This window comes from Bos taurus, chromosome 21 (genome assembly GCF_002263795.3).
Source record: "Bos taurus isolate L1 Dominette 01449 registration number 42190680 breed Hereford chromosome 21, ARS-UCD2.0, whole genome shotgun sequence".
NCBI lineage: Eukaryota > Metazoa > Chordata > Mammalia > Artiodactyla > Bovidae > Bos > Bos taurus.
In genome coordinates, this window is record NC_037348.1 from 67740168 (window position 1) to 67756040 (window position 15873).

General features: G+C 56.0%; 1 protein-coding gene and 1 long non-coding RNA gene across 2 annotated transcripts; one reads left to right on the plus strand and one right to left on the minus strand.

The window, feature by feature from the left end:
* Positions 1-739: 739 nt before the first annotated feature.
* On the minus strand, positions 740-13918 carry LOC101902932 (uncharacterized). Its single transcript, XR_239260.5, has 4 exons — positions 13805-13918; positions 12742-12866; positions 8064-8239; positions 740-1214 (listed from the first exon to the last, which is right to left on the minus strand). It is a non-coding gene; the product is annotated as an uncharacterized lncRNA (long non-coding RNA).
* On the plus strand, positions 6775-12278 carry LBHD2 (LBH domain containing 2). Its single transcript, XM_010817352.4, has 4 exons — positions 6775-7663; positions 9112-9201; positions 10713-10869; positions 11916-12278. Exons 1-4 carry the CDS (start codon positions 7487-7489, stop codon positions 12014-12016), a joined length of 525 nt encoding a protein of 174 aa, XP_010815654.1. The 5' UTR covers positions 6775-7486; the 3' UTR covers positions 12017-12278.
* Positions 13919-15873: the final 1955 nt, after the last annotated feature.

Genomic DNA, 15873 nt, shown 5'->3' on the forward strand with positions numbered 1-15873 from the left:
AGGCTCCCTGTCCCCATTCCGCTGTTCCTCCACCAGGGCTTGGAGCCTCAGTGGCCTTGAGCACCTCCCGAGAGCCCTCTTAGGAGCCCTTGTCGGCTAACACCTTGGGTGAAAGGCAGCACCTTGGGTGACAGCTGACACCCTCGTTAACAAGGAGGGAGAGAAAATCCCGCCCAGGTGGAAAGGAAGTGACATGGCCTTTTGGGGGATGGGGTGGTGGTAGGGGCATGCCAGCAGGCACTCTCCTGACACAGGGTGCCAGGGTGTTGCGATGGTGTAGTTGCAGCCAGAGCCTGCCCCAGCATTGCTGCATGACCCTAGAACAGCACCCCACCATCCTTGAGGTTCAAGTTCTGTCCAGTGAGGAGGTGGATGTGTGTATGGGGGTCCCGTCTCAGCACATAGCTGACTGGAAGACCTGCCTGCCTAAAACCCTCCCAGAGCTCCCCGCTGTCATCAGGGACCAGTCCCTTGGCTGCTCCTCCCAGCATCGCATCGTATCTGCCGACCGCTTTTCGCACCTCACCTCTTTTCTCACCCACATCATCAGGCGGCCCCTGCTGCAGCCCCCTTGCCCAGATCAGGCCTCTGCTGATCCTGCCCTGACGCTGTCTCCCTGGGCCTCCTCTTTGGAAACTTGTGCAAAGAGCTATGGCGGCCACCCCATGGCCAGAGGGGGACACACCAAGATTCGGACACAATATACATTTTTACACTGATCATTCTCTGTCTGACCTGGTCCATTTAAAACAAAATTTTTATTTTATTGAAGTATAGTTGACTTACAATGTTGTGTTAATTTCTTCTGTAGAGCAAAGTGACCCAGATATCCAGATGAATATATATATATATATAGCATGGTAGGGTGGCGGAGAAGGCAGTGGCACCCCACTCCAGTACTCTTGCCTGGAAAATCCCATGGGCGGAGGAGCCTGGTGGGCTGCAGTCCATGGGGTCGCTAAGAGTCGGACACAACTGAGTGACTTTACTTTCACTTTTCACTTTTATGTATTGGAGTAGGAAATGGCAACCCACTCCAGTGTTCTTGCCTGGAGAATCCCAGAGACTGGGGAGCCTGGTGGGCTGCCGTCTCTGGGGTCGCACAGAGTCGGACACGACTGAAGTGACTTAGCAGCAGCAGGGTGGCTCAGATGGTAAAGCGTCTGCCTGCAATGCAGGAGACCCAGGTTCGATCCCTGAGTCGGGAAGATCCCCTGGGAAAGGAAATGGCATATATATATATTTTCACCATGGTCTGTCACAGAGCACTGACTGTAGTTCCCTGCGCTACATAGTATGGCCCTGTTTCTCCATCCCAGATGTAATAGTTGCCTCCGCTACTCCAAGTTCCCAGTCCCTCCCTCCCCACCCCCACAAACACAAGGCTGTTCTCTGTATCTGTGAGTGTAGTTTTGTTTCACACCTCTGTTGGTTTGTATCGTATTTTAGATTCCACAAATAGGTCGTATCATATGACGTTCCCCTTCCCTGTCTGACTTACTTCCCTTAGTATAACCTCTAGGTCTGTCCATGTCGCTGCAAATTACATTATTTCATTAGTTTTGATGGCTGAGTAGTGCCCCACAGTATATATATATGTTCTTCCAAGGTGGTGCTCGTGGTACAGAAACTGCCTGTCAATGCAGGAGATGTAAGAGACACGAGTTTGATCCCTGAGATGGGAAGAGCCCCTGGAGGAGGGCTTGGTCAACCCACTCCAGTACTCTTGCCTGGAGAATCCCATGACAGAGGAGCCTGGTGGGCTACACTCCGCAGGGTTGCACAGAGTTGGACACGACTGAAGCAACTTGGCACGTGCACACGTGTGTGTGTGTATGTGTGTGTGTGTGTGTGTGTCTTCTTTATCCATTCCTCTGTTGATGGACATTTAGGTTCTTTCTATGTCTTGGCTATTGTAACATTTCCCTTTTTTTAACCATCAGACTGAATTCATCAGACTGAATATAGATGGGATCTGTTTCATCTTGATGATTCCAGAATCCCACACTAGCACTGAGTAATAAGTGTTTAATATTTATGTTTAATATTAACAGTTATTAATAAATAAATGCTTAGTTTATGAATGCATGGACAGAAGACGAGTGGATGGGTGAAGGGTGGAGATGGGTGGTGGAAAAAGAGAAGTGAGAAAGATTTACTCGTATTTATGTGTAGGGATAACACAAATATAATCTAAGGATGATAGATGAATGCGTGGCAGAGTGATAGATGGGTAAGTCACTCAGTGGATAGATGGCTGGTGGGGGATGAATGACCGGATGGGGAGGTGAACTAACAGATGGATGACGGAGGCAGAAAGTGTGTATGGGTGGGAGGCTGGTGTACAGATAATGGTTGGCTGGGTGCTGGAAGCATGGTAGATCCTGGTGCTGATGCTCAGAAGATGGTGGATGGTGGATGCATCTATAATGGTACTTAAGTGATGATGAGTGGATAGATTGATAGATGGAGGGCGCGTGAACTTGGACACTAAATTGGGACTGATTTATACTGAAATAATCCATAGATAGTGCATTATAGGCAATAAGTGGTGAGTGGTGGATGCTTGTTCAATAACTGAATCATGGAATTATGGATGGATGGAGGATAAATAGGGGATGCTGGTCAAGGATCTAAGCCACAGAGAATGGATGGCTAGATGGTATTAATAGATACATGTGAATGGATACATGATTGATGGATGGACCGTGAATGGTGGAGAAGTAAATGGTGGCTGAATGGTGCATGGATGGCAAATAAATCGATGGTTGCTGGGTCAGCAGATAATGGGTTGTGTGCTGTGGACATGTAGATGGAAGGTGGATAGTGGATAGAGAGATGTCAGTTAGGTGGTGAATGAATGATGGCTAAATGACAGATACATCTTGGAATATAGATGCATGAAAGGTGAATGGTGGATGGGAAGATGGTGGAGAGATTTCAGATGGATGGTAGGTGGTCAGCAGCATATTATAAATCAATGGTTTAATTTATAGAGGGAAGAAGATTGGTAGATGGCAAATGGATGGTGAATGGATGATAAATGAAGATGGTATTGAGTGAGTAGTGAATAATGAATGGGGGATGATGTGCAGATAATTACTGAGTGGTTTGTAATGGTGGATGGGTCTCAGTGCTGTCTCTCTGCTCTGTCCCCAGCATCTAAAATAATGCTTGGTGTACAGAGGGCACTCGATGAATTCTTCTAGAATGGATGAATACGGATAGATGGTAGATGATACATGAATGGGTTTTGAATGAATAATGAATTATGGCTGGATGATGTATGGATGGATAGATAGAGGATATTGTGAGATGGGCAATGAATGGATAGATGGGTGGTGACCAGAGATAAGAAGTGGGTGGATGGTAGATGGTGGCTCATAGACATATGAATGGGTTAGGGATGGGGCGTGACTGGTGACTGAATTGTGGATAGATGAATTGTGACTCAGTAACAAAGCATCCGCCTGCCAATGCCAGAGTTTGATCCCTGGGTCGGGACAATCCCCTGGAGAAGGAAATGGCAACCCACTCCAGAATTCTAGTCTGGGAAATCCCACGGAGAGAGGGGCTTAGCAGGCTATAGTTCATAGGTTCGAAAAAAGTCAGACAAGATTAGTGAGCAAACAACAACAAACTGTGACTGACTGGCCGGGGACTAATGGGTGAGTGGTGAATCAATTCAGGCAAATGGACAGCAGCCGTAGGTTAGTGACTGACAACCAGATACGTGGTGAACGAGTAAACCACCCGTAGATGGATAGACAGCTGTTAAACACTGATGGAAAGCTGTTAGGTAGTCAGTGATGGTGGATAGATGGATGGTGAATTATTTAGGACTGAAGGGTATTTTCCTGGTGTACTGACGCTTGTAAGTGGTGGGTGTGGTGGTGAATGGATGGATACATTTTGTTGTTGCTGACTCTGATCCCATGGACTGCAGCACACCAGGCTCCCCTGTCCTTCACCATCTCCTGGAGCTTGCTCAAACTCATGTCCATTGAGTCAGTGATGCCATCCAACCATCTCATCCTCTGTCATCCCCTTCTCCTGCCTTCAATCTTTGCCAGCATCAGGGTCTTTTCACCCGAGTCAGTTCTTCCCATCAGGTGGCCAAAGTATTGGAGTTTCAGCTTTAGCATCAGTCCTTCCAGTGAATATTCAGGACTTATTTCCTTTAGGATTGACTTGTTTGATCTCCTTGGTGTCCAAGGGACTCCCAAGAGTCTTCTCCAACACTACAGTTCAAAAGCATCAATTCTTCAGCACTCAGCTTTTTTTATGGTCCAGCTCTCATATACATACATGACTACTGGAAAAAAACATAGCTTTGACTATATAGACCTTTGTCAGCAAGGTAATGCCTCTGTTTTTTAATACGCTGTCTATATGGCAGCCCACTCCAGTGTTCTTGCCTGGAGAATCCCAGGGACAGGGGAGCCTGGTGGGCTGCTGTCTATGGGGTCGCACAGAGTCAGACATAACTGACGCAACTTAGCAGCAGCAGCAGGTTCGTCATAGCTTCTCTTCCAAGGAGCAAGCGCCTTTTAATTTCACAGCTGCAGTTACCATCTGCAGTGATTGTGGAGCCCAAGAAAGTAAAGTCTATCACTGTTTCCATTGTTTCCCCATCTGTTTGCCATGAAGTGATGGGACTGGATCCATGATCTTGGTTTTTTGAATGTTGAGTTTTAAACCAGCTTTTTCACTCTCTTTCACCTTCATCAAGAGACTCTTTAGTTTCTCTTTGCCATAACAGTGGTGTCATCTGCATATATGAGGTTATTGATATTTCTCCTGGCAATCTTGATTCCAGCTTGTGCTTCATCCAGCCCAGCATTTCACTTGATGTACTCGGCATATAAGTTAATTAACCAGGGTGACAATATACAGCCTTGATGTACTCCTTTCACAATTTTGAACCAGTCTGAACTAAAATGGACTGGAATGGGCAAATTTAATTCAGATGACCATTATATCTACTACCGTGAGCAGGAATCCCTTAGAAGAAATGGAGTAGCTCTCATAGTCAACAAAAGAGTCTGAAATGCGGTACTTGAGTGAAGTCTCAAAAAATGACAGAATGATCTTGTTTCGTTTCCAAGTCTATGTACAAGTCTATGTACCAACCACAAATGCCAAAGAAGCTGAAGTTGAATGGTTCTATGAAGACCTATCGGAGAAGGCAATGGCACCCCACTCCAGTACTCTTGCCTGGAAAATCCCATGGACAGAGGAGCCTGATAGGCTGCAGTCCATGGGGTCGCTAAGAGTCGGACACGACTGAGCGACTTCACTTTCACTTCTCACTTTCATGCATTGGAGGTGGAAATGGCAACCCACTCCAGTGTTCTTGCCTGGAGAATCCCAGGGACGGGGGAGCCTGGTGGGCTGCATCTATGGGGTCGCACAGAGTCGGACAGGACTGAAGCAACTTAGCAGCAGAAGCATGAAGATCTATAAGACCTTCTAGAACTAACACCAAAAAAAGATGTCCTTTTCATCATAGAGGACTGGAATGCAAAAGTAGGAAGTCAAGAGATACCTGGAGTAACAGGCAAGTTTGGTCTTGGAGTACAAAATGAAGCAGGGCAAAGGCTAACAGAGTTTTGCCAAGAGAATGCACTGGTCATAACAAACACCTTCTTCCAACAGCACAAGAGAAGACTCTGCACATGGACATCACCAGATGGTCAACACCGAAATCAGACTGATTATGTTCTTTGGAGCTGAACATGGAGAAGCTCTATACAGTCAGCAAAAACAAGACCAGGAGCTGACTGTGGCCCAGATCATGAACTCCTTATTGCAAAATTCAGACTTAAATTGAAGAAAGTAGGGAAAACCGCTAGGTCATTCAGGTATGACCTAAATCAAATCCCTTACAGTGAAAGTGACAAATAGATTCAAGGGATTAGATCTGATAGACAGAGTGCCTGAAGAACTATGGACGGAGGTTCATAACATTATACAGGAGGCAGTGATCAAAACTATTCCCAAGGAAAAGAAATGCAAAAAGGCAAAATGGTTGTCTCAGAAGGCCTTGCAAATAGCTGAGAAAAGAAGAGAAGTGAAAGGCAAAGGAGAAAAGGAAAGATATACCCATTTGAATGGAGAATTCCAAAGAATAACAAGGAGAGATAAGAAAGCCTTCCTAAGTGAACAATGCAAAGAAATAGAGGAAAACAACAGAATGGGAAAAACTAGAGATCTCTTCAAGAAAATTAGAGATACCAAGGGAACATTTCATGCAAAGATGGGTACAATAAAGAACAGAAACGGTATGGACTTAACAGAAGCAGCAGATATTAAGAAGAGGTGGCAACAATACACAGAAGAACTCTACAAAAAAGATGTTCATGACCCAGATAACCACGATGGTGTGATCACTCACCTAGAGCCAGACATCCTGGAGTGTGAAGTTAAGTGGGCCTTAGGAAGAATCGCTACAAACAAAGCTAGTGGAAGTGATGGAATTCCAGTTGAGCTATTTCAAATCCTAAAAGATGATGCTGTGAAAGTACTGCACTCAATATGCCAGCAAATGTGGAAAACTCAGCAGTGGCCGCAGGACTGGAAAAGATCAGTTTTCGTTCCAATCCCAAAGAAAGTCAATGCCAAAGAATGTTCAAACTACAGCACAAACCCACTCATCTCACATGCTAGCAAAGTAATGGTCAAAATTCTCCAACCTAAACGGTACATGAACTGAGAACTTCCAGATGTTCAAGCTGGATTTAGAAAAGGCAGAGGAACTAGAGATCAAATTGCCAACATCTGTTGGATCATAGAAAAAGCAAGAGAATTCCAGAAAAGTATCCAATTCTGCTTCACTGACTATGCTAAAGCCTTTGATTGTGTGGATCACAACAAACTGTGGATGGATGCATGGTGGATGGAACTTGCATGGTGGAAGTCAGGTGGTGGGTTGTATGGGACAGTTGTTGGTTTATTGGTGGTGGGGGACGCATGGCAGATGGCTGAGGCTGGCTGGTGGTTGGATGATGATTGGATGGTAGAAGAGACATGAATAGATGGGCATAGTAGATGACAGTGCCTGGGTAGCGGATGCTGAATGGTGGATTGTGGGTGTGGGCTGGGTGTTGGATGTTGGGTAGATGATGGTGGATGTGAAGTGCGGATGGTGGAAGGCTGGGTGGACCAACAGGCATGCATCCCGGCCTCAGGAGTCAGGTCTACACGTCAGGCTGAATGAGACTGTCCCTTTGGGGGCCTGGAATCAGGGATGAAGAGAGGACTGGTGTGGTGACGCTCTCCCTGCACACACGCACTGGCCCTCACACTCGAGTGTGGTCCTTGTCCTCTACACTCCTCCTTCCAACTGGAGGGTGTCCTTGCTCTGATATATCTAGTCACCCTGAATTCCACCCCCCCCCGAATTCCGGAACCTCAAACTTGAGGCTGTGTGCCTCGAGTGACCAGGATCAGGTTCTGGGCGGCTGCGGTTTTGGCAAGGGGGTAGATGGCGCGGGGTGCTACCTGGGAGCTGGACCTGGGAGCGCGAGTGTGGACGAGGGGCCGAGCGAGGGAGCGCCTGTGGGCGGAGAGCGCGCTGGAGGAAGGCGGGGACCCAGCCAGGGCGGGCAGACGGCGAGCGGTGGAGCAGACAGTGCCGGCCCCGCGCAAGCACCCGCTGGCGGTGAGTGTGAGCGAGACGCGGGGCGCGCCCCCTCCCCACCCTCGTCCGGCCAGCGCCCCACGGTTCGCGGCGTCTGGGAGAGCAGGAAGGGGCGAGGAGTGGGTTTGAGTCGGCGCTCCCTGGAGAAGGGGAGGTGTGGGGACCACAGCCAGCCCTTGGCTGCCGGACGCCGGGCTTTGGGCTGGAGCAGCGTCTCTATGGGCTGGCCCACCACACCTGGCCGCCGCTGCAGGTGTGGGTGGCCGAGCCTTCGCTGCGGGGATGCCCCACTGGCAGGGGCCCCTGGTGCCAGGCTGCGGGGAGGCAGCCCTCCGGCATCTGCCCACCGCCCGTCGCCCCCTTGGCTCCACCGCCTGTCTCCATCAGCCGCCCTCTCTCATGTGTCTCCATCACCTCTCACCTCTTTCTGTCGTCTCTCTCAATCTCGCCCTCTAGTTCTGTCATCCCTCCGTCCTCTCTGTGGCCTGCGCGGTTCTTTCTGCGTCTCCCTCTGGTCTTTCTCGCATCTGGATCTCTGAGTCCACTCTCCTGGGATTGGTCCTGGCTGCCCTGGGCTCCAGTTGAGCTTCTGGGATCCTGGGGTGGAATCCCAGGAAGGGGTGACCTGGAGCCTAGGGGCTGGGGGAGGGCTCTCACGTGCTCTGGGACTGGGTGGAGGCTCGGGTGGGTATGTTGGCTGCCCACTGCCCTGGAGGCCCCATGCTGCACGTGGCCCACCCCCCACTCCCCAGAATCCCTGGGTCCCAGCGGGACCTGAGCTGACCCAAGCTGGGTTTTGGTCAAAGGAACTCATTTCCTGGAATAGCTGCCCCCCACCTCTTGCTGGGTGTGCACAGCACCCCTCCCCCACAACCAGCAGGGCATCGGGAGCCTTGCAGCTGGCTGGCCAGCGCCCTCCCTCTGCCCGGTGCCCTCCCAGCACTCCTGCCCCTTGTCGGAGGCCTCCTGCTGCCTCCCAGCCGGCGCCCAAGTTAGCTGCCTGCCCGCCAGATCTAGCCCAGCCTGGTGCAGGTGGAACGTCTTAGTCTGGTGCCCAGCAGTCCTGGCAGGGCCCCTCTTCCCAGCGCCCTCGCTGTGTGGTTTCTGGCCAGGCTCCCTGGCGCTTGGGCCTGGCCTGAGGGGAAGTGGCCACAGGCAGGCAGGGGGTCAGTCTCCCTTCAGCTGTGGGTGTTGAAGGCGGGGCGTCGGGTGTGTGTGGGGCGTCTGTTCTCGGGGAGGAGTGGACCCTCCTGCTGCAGCCTAGGGCCCCCGACCTGGGGCCTGTCCAGCGCCTCCCTGATGGTGGCTTGGGCGGGCAGCCACAGTGGTGGAGGCCCAGCCTGGGCAGTGGCTGTGGGCCTGGGGTGGGGTGGGTGTGGGCTGGGGCAGTCTGGGGCTTCCAGGAGTGGACGGGGCGCTACATCCGGGCCCTAACATGCACCCTGCTTCTGCTCCTTGTTTCCATGCAGCCGGACGGCAGCTGCAGCATGAGTGGCCCCCGGCCCGCTGCCGCACCCAAGCTGGGCCCAGACAAGGAGGCTGGAGGCCCGGCAGCAGAGGTATGTGTGTGGTTGGGGACCGGCCATCTGCCGCTCTCAAGCCCTGGCCTGTGACAGCACGTGCCTCAGTTTACCCATCTGGGTGGGGGAGGTGGTTGCCCCTCCGCAGGAATCTGATGCACACAGTCATTGAAGGCCCAGCTCTCCTGACTCAGGGAGCACCCCAGCCAGCCCTGGGGAGCCCAGGGCCTGCGCCAAGGTCAGTCTGCTCTCTGCTGAGTGAGGCCATGCCAGGGTCTCCTGCTCTCGCCTCAGCTTCTCCAGAAGGTGTTGATGGAGCTAACATGGGCGGTTCTTGCCCAAGAGGCCCAGGCCTGTCGCTCTGAGTCTGGAGTTGGGCTCTTCTCCTTGTTGGGGCCAGCAGGCACTGAGGGGGCACAGCCCAGAGCTGCACGAGGGCCTGTCTGGAGCCTGGGGTTGCCCTCCTGGCAGGGGGTGGGGGGCGGATGGAGAGGGTGGACACCAAACTCCACTGGCAGATCTTCCCGTACCATCTGGGCAGAGGAGCGGCCCTGGGTGGGGCCCGGCAGGGCTTCCGGGAGGAGGGCAAGAAGGAGACTGGCGGGGTTGGTGGAAAGAGGGTTCCGGGGTGGGGGCAGCGAGGAGCCCCTGGATGGGCAAGGCCAGCAGTGGAGCCCAGGAGATCCAGTCACTGGGCCATAGTGGGGTCGCTGGTCTTGTCCCTCTGATCCCACAGAAGTCCCAGCCTAGCGACACACTTCAGGATCTCTGCGGTACTTTGTTCAAAGGCTGATCAGACAGTATACTGAAACACGAGTTCAGACTGTTCTGCTGGGCAGGGGGCGGGGAGGTGCGAGGGCCATTTAGCAAAGTCCTGCCAGCCGTATGCCTGCTCTTCCCCACCTCGACATGCCTTTGGGGAAGGCAGAGTGCACAAGCAGCCGGCCTTTTGGGTAAGAGGTTGGGGACCAGCCCAACCGACTGGAGCAAAGGCATGGAGGTGGGTTGGCGCAGGAGAGTCAGGGCTGCAGGTCTGCGCGCAGCACGGGGCGCCTCGGGGCCTCTACCTTGGAAGGCCTTGAATGGGAGGCGGAGATGCTGAGGGCTGGCTCCAGGAGGGCTTGGGGAGGCAGCCCCCGCATGCTCTTGTGGGCACTGAACAATGAGCCCAGAGAAGTTGCTCAGGTTGCCATGGCAACAGCTTCCCAGCTCCCCTGAGCTGGGAGGAGGCCAAGGGCCCGTAAGAGAGACCCCAGGAAGGGCCTCGGCGGGATGTGGGAGGCTGCCTGCCGGGGAGGCACAAACGCCCTGAGCTTGCTCACTGTGTGACCTTGGCCTTTCACACAACAGGCCCTTCTGTGAAACAGGCCTGAGGGCCGAGCCCAGGTGGAATCTGTGTGGCTCTGGCGCTGAGCACCCCAGCTCCAGGGGTGGGAGGGGGAAGGCGGCAACCCTCTGGGGGATCCCGTGGACAATGCAGGACAGGCGTGGCAGGCCGTGGGGAGCTCAGGCCTACTGTTGCTTTGACCCCCTGTCCATCCCCCTTGCAGGCTATGGTGGGTGCCCGGGAGAAGGGCCCTCCGCTGGGCCAGCGGCTACCCTCGATCGTGGTGGGGCCCAGCGAGCTGGGTGTGGTGGAGAGCGGGGAGCTGCGTTGGCCTCCAGAGGGCTCCCAGAGGGGGTCTGCCCAGACCCAGGCTGCTGCTGGTGAGTGAGGGGCGGCCCGTAGGGGTCCCGAGAGAGGTCCGACGCCCGGTCCTCCACCCCTCCAGCCAGCCTGCACCCCGCCCATCCACCCGCCCGGTGAGCTTCTGCCGCCTGGGCACTGCCTGCCTGGCCTTCCTGCCGCCCTCCCCACCATCTGCACAGGCGTCTCCCTCGTCCAGGTGTGGCCCCAGGCCTGGCACACAGGTGCACCCTTGCTCTCACCTCTCAACACCCGGTCCTGGCCCCTCTCCCCTTCCTCTCACGATTCATCACCTTGGGACAAGTGTGCATTGCCCACTAGGGCCTGGAAGGGGTTAGGGTGTGGGTGCAAGGCGGGGTGGGTGGGGGTGCAGGAGCTGCTGGCAGGCTTCTGTCCTGGTGTGGGTGCCCTGGTTAAAGGCCAAGGGGCTGCCGGGGCCAGGGAGGTTTCTGGGAGGAGGATGTGTGGGCAGGAGAGGGATCAGCCAGGAGTCAGTCTGCCGCGTAGGAGAAACAGCCGCCGGGCCCCCGGGGAGGATGCTCGAGGGGTGAGCCGTGCCCTGGGCAGCTTTGTCTCCTGAGCCCCGAAGGGTCAGTCCCGGGGGATTCGGCCTCAGATGGGGCTGCTCCTCCCTGCCTGCCCTCTTCTCCTCCGCCATCGGCCCCTGGCCCAGCCCTGCAGCCCTCATGGTCCGCCGCTCCCCGAGCTTGGGCCCAGAAGAGCTTGTCTGCACCTTAACCGCCACCTCTCCCAAAAGTCCCCTCAACCTCCAGTGGGTCTGCCCAGGGCCTGCCCCTTGGGTAACCACTGAGACCTGGGCTCTGGGGTGGACCCCGGGTCTCCACCCAGTTGGCTACCCCCAAACTGGTAGCTGTGCTGGGGGTCAAGGTTCTCCTGCTCCTGGAGCCTGGTCATGCCCTCCCCCTGCACTGGGAGCCGCGCACCCAGTGACCCCCCTGCCCCCTCAGCGGCGGGGAGCTTGTGGCCTGCCCACCCTCACACCTCTCCTGGCAAACCTGTCAGAAATGTGCGCCCCGCCGACATGGAGGCCTGCGTGTTTCCTCAGCCCCCTCACCGCGTCCACCGGGAGCACCAGGGGAGGTTCCAGCTGACACCGACGGCGAGTGTGCCAACTCCACGGGCCAGGCCCCCTGCGCCCAGCCGTAGGACAAGGACCGGCTGGATCCTGCCATCGCCAGGCTCTGACAGCTGAGAGGGGGCCTCCGCCCTGGAGGGGCTGGGCTGATGCTTCAAGAGGCCTGGGCCTGCCCGGGCACCCAGTGGGCACAGCCGACCACCACCCCTCCTGCCTCACCAGGTCCACTGGCACCGCCCCCCCCGCCCCCTCCTGGCCACGGCCCAGGGTTTGGGTCACACCCCTCCTGCTTCTCTGGAGGGAAGCACAAATAAAGGCTCTTCCTGGTGGTCAGTGGCACACTGGGTGGGGATTCCAGGGGCTGAGGACAGTTTGGGTCCTGCCAGTGGCCTTCCAGGCGAGGGTCTCTGCTCAGAGCCCAGGTTGCCAGACCAGAGTGACTGGGTGTCCCACACTGGACGTGGGCATGGCTGGTGCGGCTGTCGTGTCCGCTCCTCTGGCGCCCTGCCGAGACCCTCTGCCCCGCTTCAGCTGAGGCTGAGACCAGCATCCTCCAGGTGGCCTCCCCACCTCTACCTAGGGCCTCCAGTCCTGGCTGGCCCCTGAGGGCAAGACTCCTCCTGTCACCCCTTACCCACTCTGGGTGCAGTAGGTCACAGGAATGGTACATGGGTGGGGTGCCCTGTCCCAGGTTGAATCTTGCATAGTCCCATTGTACAGATGAGGAAACTGAGGTGCCCGAGGCTAGTGCTGGCCTCAACTAGTGCAGGACTCCTGAAGTTGGGAAGCCACCTACCCAGCCAGCCAGACAGTCCATGTGGGAGACTGGGTAGCACCTCTTCCTGAGCCACGTGAGGGGCCTGTCCCTCCAAGGGGTCCAGCGACATGGCTTCTTGGCTCTGCTGACTGGTCAGGGTGGACCTGGGGTGTGGAAACCTGATCACTGCCTGGGCTCACTGTCCAGGTGTGCCACCCTTTCTCCCATCACCCCAACCTAGCCCCCTGCCCTTGGCCAGCCTGACCCAGGCCTGAGGAAGCTCAGGGCCTGGCAGGGGGAGCCCTGAGTAAATGTTAGCTCAGTAAATCCACAGGCCCAGTGGGTGGTGCAAGGTCAGGGTCAGCATGGAGGAGGCAGAGGGAGACACAGGCCCCTCTGTTCTCTCCCAGAGGCCTTGCTAACCTCCAGGATGAATAAAGCACTTTCCAACCCGCCTGCCTTCTAAAAATAGCCCACCCCCACCCCCTCCCAAATGCAGGAGAGGTGGGAGGCGGAGGTGCAGAAGTTTGCCTGGCAGCCCGCTTTAATTTTAAACCTGTGGCCAGTATACAGGCCCAGGCTGGCTCCTCTTGGGGTGGGGGGTTGAGGGGGTTGGACTGTCCTTCAAGGTCCCTCCCGTCCTCCTCCGGCCCTTCCTGTCGCCTCCACAAGGGGGCAGGTGGCAGACATTTCACAGAAAGCCTTGCCAGGACTTGCGGACATGGGGGATTTGGGTCCAGGGCTCGAGCAAGCCGAGAGTCATTCCCAGGCGGGGGTTTCCGGGTGTGGAATGTGTGTGTGTGGCGGGGGATGGTGCTGAGATTTCATCCTCGCCCCTCCCGGGCAGGGTGTCACAGCGACTTTCCCGAGGTCCCGCGGCTGATAAAGAGCCGGGCTGAGGCGGAATTCCCGGTGCGCCTGGGACCTAAGCGCCAGCATGCCCGCAACGCCACCCTCGAGCTCACCACCGATCAGGGCAGATCTGGGGAAGAGACGCCGCCTCAACTGGGGGTCCCGGGACCCCGTCGTGCCCCGGGAGCAGGGGAACGGGGGAGTCAGGCCCAGGGAGGAAGCCCGGTGGGGCGGGGCAGAGGTGCCTTACCCTGTGGGCCTGCCCTGTAGCGACCAGAGCGGGCTGAGTCCACGCGCGTGGGGACTGACCCGCGAGAAGCCGTGATAGGTGCAGGGGGCGGTGCCAGGCGTATGCCCCCGCCCACCGGAAGCCCCGCCCCGTCTCCACGGTCCCGCCCACTGTCAGGCCGGGCCAGGGACACCTAAGGAACTAAGCGTCCGGCTTCGGCTCGAGAGATCCAGGCTCGGAGACAGACACTGTCCCTCGCGCAGGCCCACAGCCGGTGAGGGGCAGAGACCGGAGCCTCGGTGTCCTGTTCCCGGGCAGAGCTCTGTCCTGGGCCCCGCAGCAGTGAAGCTGGAATTCGGGCACTTTGGGCCTCTATATTCAACTTCACTTTGACTTTTCACTTTCATGCATTGGAGAAGGAAATGGCAACCCACTCCAGTGTTCTTGCCTGGAGAATCCCAGGGACGGGGGAGCCTGGTGGGCTGCCATCTGTGGGGTCGCACAGAGTCGGACACGACTGAAGCGACTCAGCAGCAGCAGCAGCAGCATTCAGCGTGCGCTAGCCTGGCTCCTCCCCAGGAGCCTCTAGGGCGAGGGCTAGGCCTCCGGTGGTGTGGTCCTTGTCCCTCCCCTTCCAGTTTTGGGCACCAGGTGGCTCTGCCGAGGTAAACCTACTGGATCCCAACAGCAACCTCGTTTTATGGAGAAATAACCTGAGGCTGGGTGCTTCCCTGGTAGCTCAGCTGGTGAATCCGCCTGCAATGCAGGAGACCCCAGTTCGAGTCCTGGGTGGGGAAGATCCCCTGGAGAACGGATAGGCCACCCACTCCAATATTCTTGGGCTTTCCTGGTGGCCCAGTCGGTAAAGAATCCGCCTGCCATGGGGGAGACCTGGGTTCGTCCCTCTGTTGGGAAGATCCCCTGGAAGAAGGCATGGCAACTGACTCCAGTATTCTTGCCTGGAGAATCCCCATGGACAGAGGAGTCTGGTGGGCTACAGTCCATGGGGTCGGTCGCAAAAGAGTCAGAAAGGACTTAGCAACTGAACAGCAACGACGACCTGAGGCTGACTCAGGACTGCCTCTCTGAAGGCGGTGCAGTCCAGCACGAGGCAGCAGGACTTGTTCTCATCGTTGGGTCCCCAGCTGTGTGTCCCTTTCCATCTGCCCCCTCAGCCCAGCCTTCTCCTGACCCAGGCCAGACCAGCCCTGCGCCCAAGGCTCCTCTGAGACAAGGCTGGGACTTTGCTGAAGGGATTTTACTGAGAAAGTTGGGGAAAACCACCTAGAAATAGGACAAAAGAAACATCCCAGCCTTGTGCTGAAAAGTGGGCACAGGTTTGGGCAGGGGTGGGGTGCAGCTGGGAGCTGTCTGGGAGAAACCACCCCCCCCATCCTGGGCTCTGAAGTGGAGGTGACCCACAACGGGAGGTCCCAGCACCCAGATGAGCCTCGTTGAGCTGGAGAACAGGAGGGGCGGACTGAGGACCTTCCAGTGCCCACGCGTGGCCCCATGGGAAGACCCAGGCCTCACAGGCAGAGACCTGGACTTGTCTGCCACGTAGCAGGTTCCTGTTTCTTTCTGAGCTGGTGACCCAGTGCAACAGGGGTGGGGACCAGCTACCCCACAAAGTCCCAGGGCCCTGGATGGTCTCCTCGGGGACCCCTCCTTCTGTCAAGAGTTGTCCTTGGCCCTCTGATCTGTTAGCCTCTGACCGTTGGAGAGACGCATGGGACAGGAAGCCAGCAGGCAGGCTAGCCTGAGCTGGGGGACGGCTCACCCAAGTAGCCGGTGCCTCACAGGCTTGAGCTGGGACTCTGATGGCCTTACCGCACAGAGGGGAACCCAGGGATCTAGGATCTAATGACTCAAGAGGAAACTAGAGGGCTTCCTGGAGGAGGTGCTGGCAGCTCCAGGAACAGCATGGTCTGTCTGCAGATGACACAAGGTCCTGCAGCATCTTGGGTGCCTTCCAGTCTGCTGTGGGCTGGATTTTATCCTCCAAACTTCCTTCTGTTGAAGTCTTAACTCCCAGGGCCTCAGGATGGGTTTGTATTTGGAGATAGGTCTTTAAAGAGCCACGGGGTCGC

Excerpts from the sequence above, each read along its gene's own strand:
- LBHD2 (XM_010817352.4), top strand. The coding sequence starts at position 7,487 with ATGGCGCGGGGTGCTACCTGGGAGCTGGACCTGGGAGCGCGAGTGTGG. Across the intron at positions 9,202-10,712 it reads CTGGAGGCCCGGCAGCAGAG|GCTATGGTGGGTGCCCGGGA; the intron begins GTATGTGTGTGG and ends TCCCCCTTGCAG. Across the intron at positions 10,870-11,915 it reads CCAGACCCAGGCTGCTGCTG|CCCCCTCACCGCGTCCACCG; the intron begins GTGAGTGAGGGG and ends GTGTTTCCTCAG.